At 34.1% G+C, this 2,794-nt stretch overlaps 1 protein-coding gene across 1 annotated transcript; it reads right to left on the bottom strand.

Moving 5' to 3' along the window:
• Positions 1 to 217: 217 nt before the first annotated feature.
• Positions 218 to 2,369, bottom strand: LOC105789255 (probable aquaporin TIP-type). The gene is made up of 3 exons (XM_012616569.2): positions 2,158 to 2,369; positions 1,420 to 1,670; positions 218 to 782 (listed from the first exon to the last, which is right to left on the bottom strand). Exons 1-3 carry the CDS (start codon positions 2,282 to 2,284, stop codon positions 408 to 410), a joined length of 753 nt encoding a protein of 250 aa, XP_012472023.1. The 5' UTR covers positions 2,285 to 2,369; the 3' UTR covers positions 218 to 407.
• Between the last annotated feature and the right edge of the window lie 425 nt (positions 2,370 to 2,794).

Raw genomic sequence — 2,794 nt, 5'->3', positions numbered from 1 at the left:
TGATAGGTCAAACAAAAATTGTCTATCGATAATAATAAGTGTTGGATGTAGTTGTAAAGCATATTGCGTTTAAAGAGAGAACAATAATTGAACCTTAAAAATATTATTATTGAAAGAGACAAATACGAATCTCAAATATGCACAATAAAACATATATGAAAAATATAAAACAAATGTATACCGATACAAACCTAAAGAAATTTTAGACGAAGAGAAATATTTAAGGGAAACATTCATAATCAAGGTTTATTTACATTTCCTTATTAACAGCAAGAACAAATTCCTGTTTCTTTTTTTTTTTTTTTCATTCATGAAAAACACCCACAAACATCACATCCCCATAATCAAAAGCATTCAAAGCATTTTACACAAAAGCCATAAGCAAACAGTTTCAAAGTTTCAAACTTTTAAGCATAATCTTCTGAAGCTGGGGCGGCAGAATATGACCCAATGAAAACATCACCATAAATCAACCCAGCTAACCCACCACCAACCAATGGACCAACCCAATAGATCCAATTATCAGCAAAGTTCCCACTGACTACGGCTGGTCCAAAAGAACGAGCTGGGTTCATTGAACCACCACTGAATGGACCAGCGGCTAAGATGTTAGCACCAACGATGAAACCAATGGCAATGGGTGCTATGATTCCTAGAGAACCCTTTTTGGGATCAGCTGCGGTGGCGTAGACGGTGTAGACTAACGCGAAAGTGATTACGATCTCCATTACAACACCTCCGACGGCATTCATTCCTGAAGCGACACCGTGGGTTGGTACACTCTGCAAACATATTTAATACATTGAAAATTAATAATAGGGTCCAAATATGCGTTTATGGATCGAGTTAGACTAATTTAAAGTCCGATTTCAAAAAATTTATAAACTCGAGTTTAAGCTTAGTTTGTTTAGATCCACTCAAATAGTCTATTTTATTCTTTAAGTTAAAAATGATTGAACTAGGCCGGATTTGAAAAATATAAACCCAAACCCTGTCTAAAAAGAATTAAGTCAACCTAGTTGCTAAACTTATGCACACTTCTAATTGTAAGTTGAGAATGTCATGGTTTTAAGTCTAGTCAATCTAGATAGAATCCATTTAGATTTTAAGGTTTTCTAATCATTCCGGTTGAGGTCTTTCGGGTTAAAGTTAATTTTGAACATTTTGGGTTCATGTTATTTTGAGTTTAGGTTATTTAGATTTGAGGTTTGAGTTTTTCGAGTCTGATCATTTAATATTCTAATCATTTTAAGTTTTGATCACTTCTAGTTCAGGTCATTTTGAGTTATGTGCTAAGGTTATTTTGAGTTCAGGTCGTTTTGGGTTTCGAGTGATTTTGGAGGTCAATTTCAAGTTTCGAGTTTGACATGTTTGGGTTGTAGACTTTTTATGATCAAATCGAGTTAGATTATCCCTTACCAATCCGTTGGTAACAAACTGGAGAAGAAGGCAAGCAACAATTGAGCCAAGGCATTGGGCAACCCAGTAGAAAAGGCCGGTCAAGATGGTGATGTTTCCTCCGATGGCCAAACCAAAGGTGACGGCTGGGTTCAAATGACCACCTGAGATGTTGGCTGCAATGGCTACCCCAACAAACAACGCAAATGCATGAGCTACCGCTATGGCCACCAAGCCTGGTGGGTCTAGTGCTGCATCCGACGTTAGCTTCCCTATAAAAAAAAAGTTAAAATCAAATGATTAATTTTTTGTTGTTGTTGAAAATAATCAAATATTTAAATATTGAAAACATGATAATATTTATATCGTAATTAATTGTGATAGCATTTATTGTTAATATTTATAATTGTAATGAACATGATAGACTGAAAACATGTCCAGAACTAAAATTTAACTTCTCAATAATAATAGTTTAAGGTGTACCATTAAATTTCTAAGTCCTACTTAAAAGTAGAACAATAATTTTAGATATTGAAATCAGGTGAATAGAACAGTACAAGCATTTACTACTATTCACCCATTCACCTGTAAAATGATCTATATACCCTTGTTATTTTTAGTTAATTTTTTAAACAATTATCATGTCACGCACACACTACGAAATAAGCTTAAGATGAACACCTATAACCAATAAACCAAACACTAAACTAGATTTTTAGTTAATTTTAAGTCTTAGAATGATTATTTTGACACTCTTACCATAAGCAATAGCTGATCCAACACCAGCAAACACAAAAAGCAAAGTAGCAATGAATTCAGCCAAATAAGCCTTGAGAGACCCAACACTAAAAGAATCACCAATGCTACCAAAAGCTATCTTCACCATTTTTTTTTCTTCGGCTTCTACAACACAAGTAAGGAACTCCTATTTGTGCCTATATCTACACCTTTGCTTTGGGTGAGTTTACATTAATGACGAAGCTATTTATATATAGCTTAACACCCACCAGTAGGTTAAAAAAAATGTATATAGCCATCGCCGGCACCGACCATGGGCCTACATGGTTGAACTGGCATAACATGATTGGCAAACCGACCAACCGCCTTTTGTGATAATTTATACGAATTATGAGCATAAGACAACTATATTAACTAGTAATTTATGAAGAAATAGACAATGTTTTTTTTTAAAAAGAACTCTATAGGATAAGTATGCTTATGATGGAATATTATGAATTGTATGCTTTATCTACATTATTGGTAGAGGTTTGATGTCATTATCTTAACAAGGTGATTTTTTAAATGGAAAATGGCTTTGTTGTTGGTAATGCCAATGATTATGTGTTTTAAAAAATGGGGTTTTGTCTGAGTTTGAGTCGCGTTAGTCACGTTGTTA

The sequence above is a fragment of the Gossypium raimondii genome, chromosome 2, assembly GCF_025698545.1.
Source record: "Gossypium raimondii isolate GPD5lz chromosome 2, ASM2569854v1, whole genome shotgun sequence".
In the NCBI taxonomy this organism is placed as follows: domain Eukaryota; kingdom Viridiplantae; phylum Streptophyta; class Magnoliopsida; order Malvales; family Malvaceae; genus Gossypium; species Gossypium raimondii.
The sequence above is the reverse complement of the archived record's forward strand: the minus strand, read 5'-3'. Positions and strand labels throughout refer to the sequence as shown.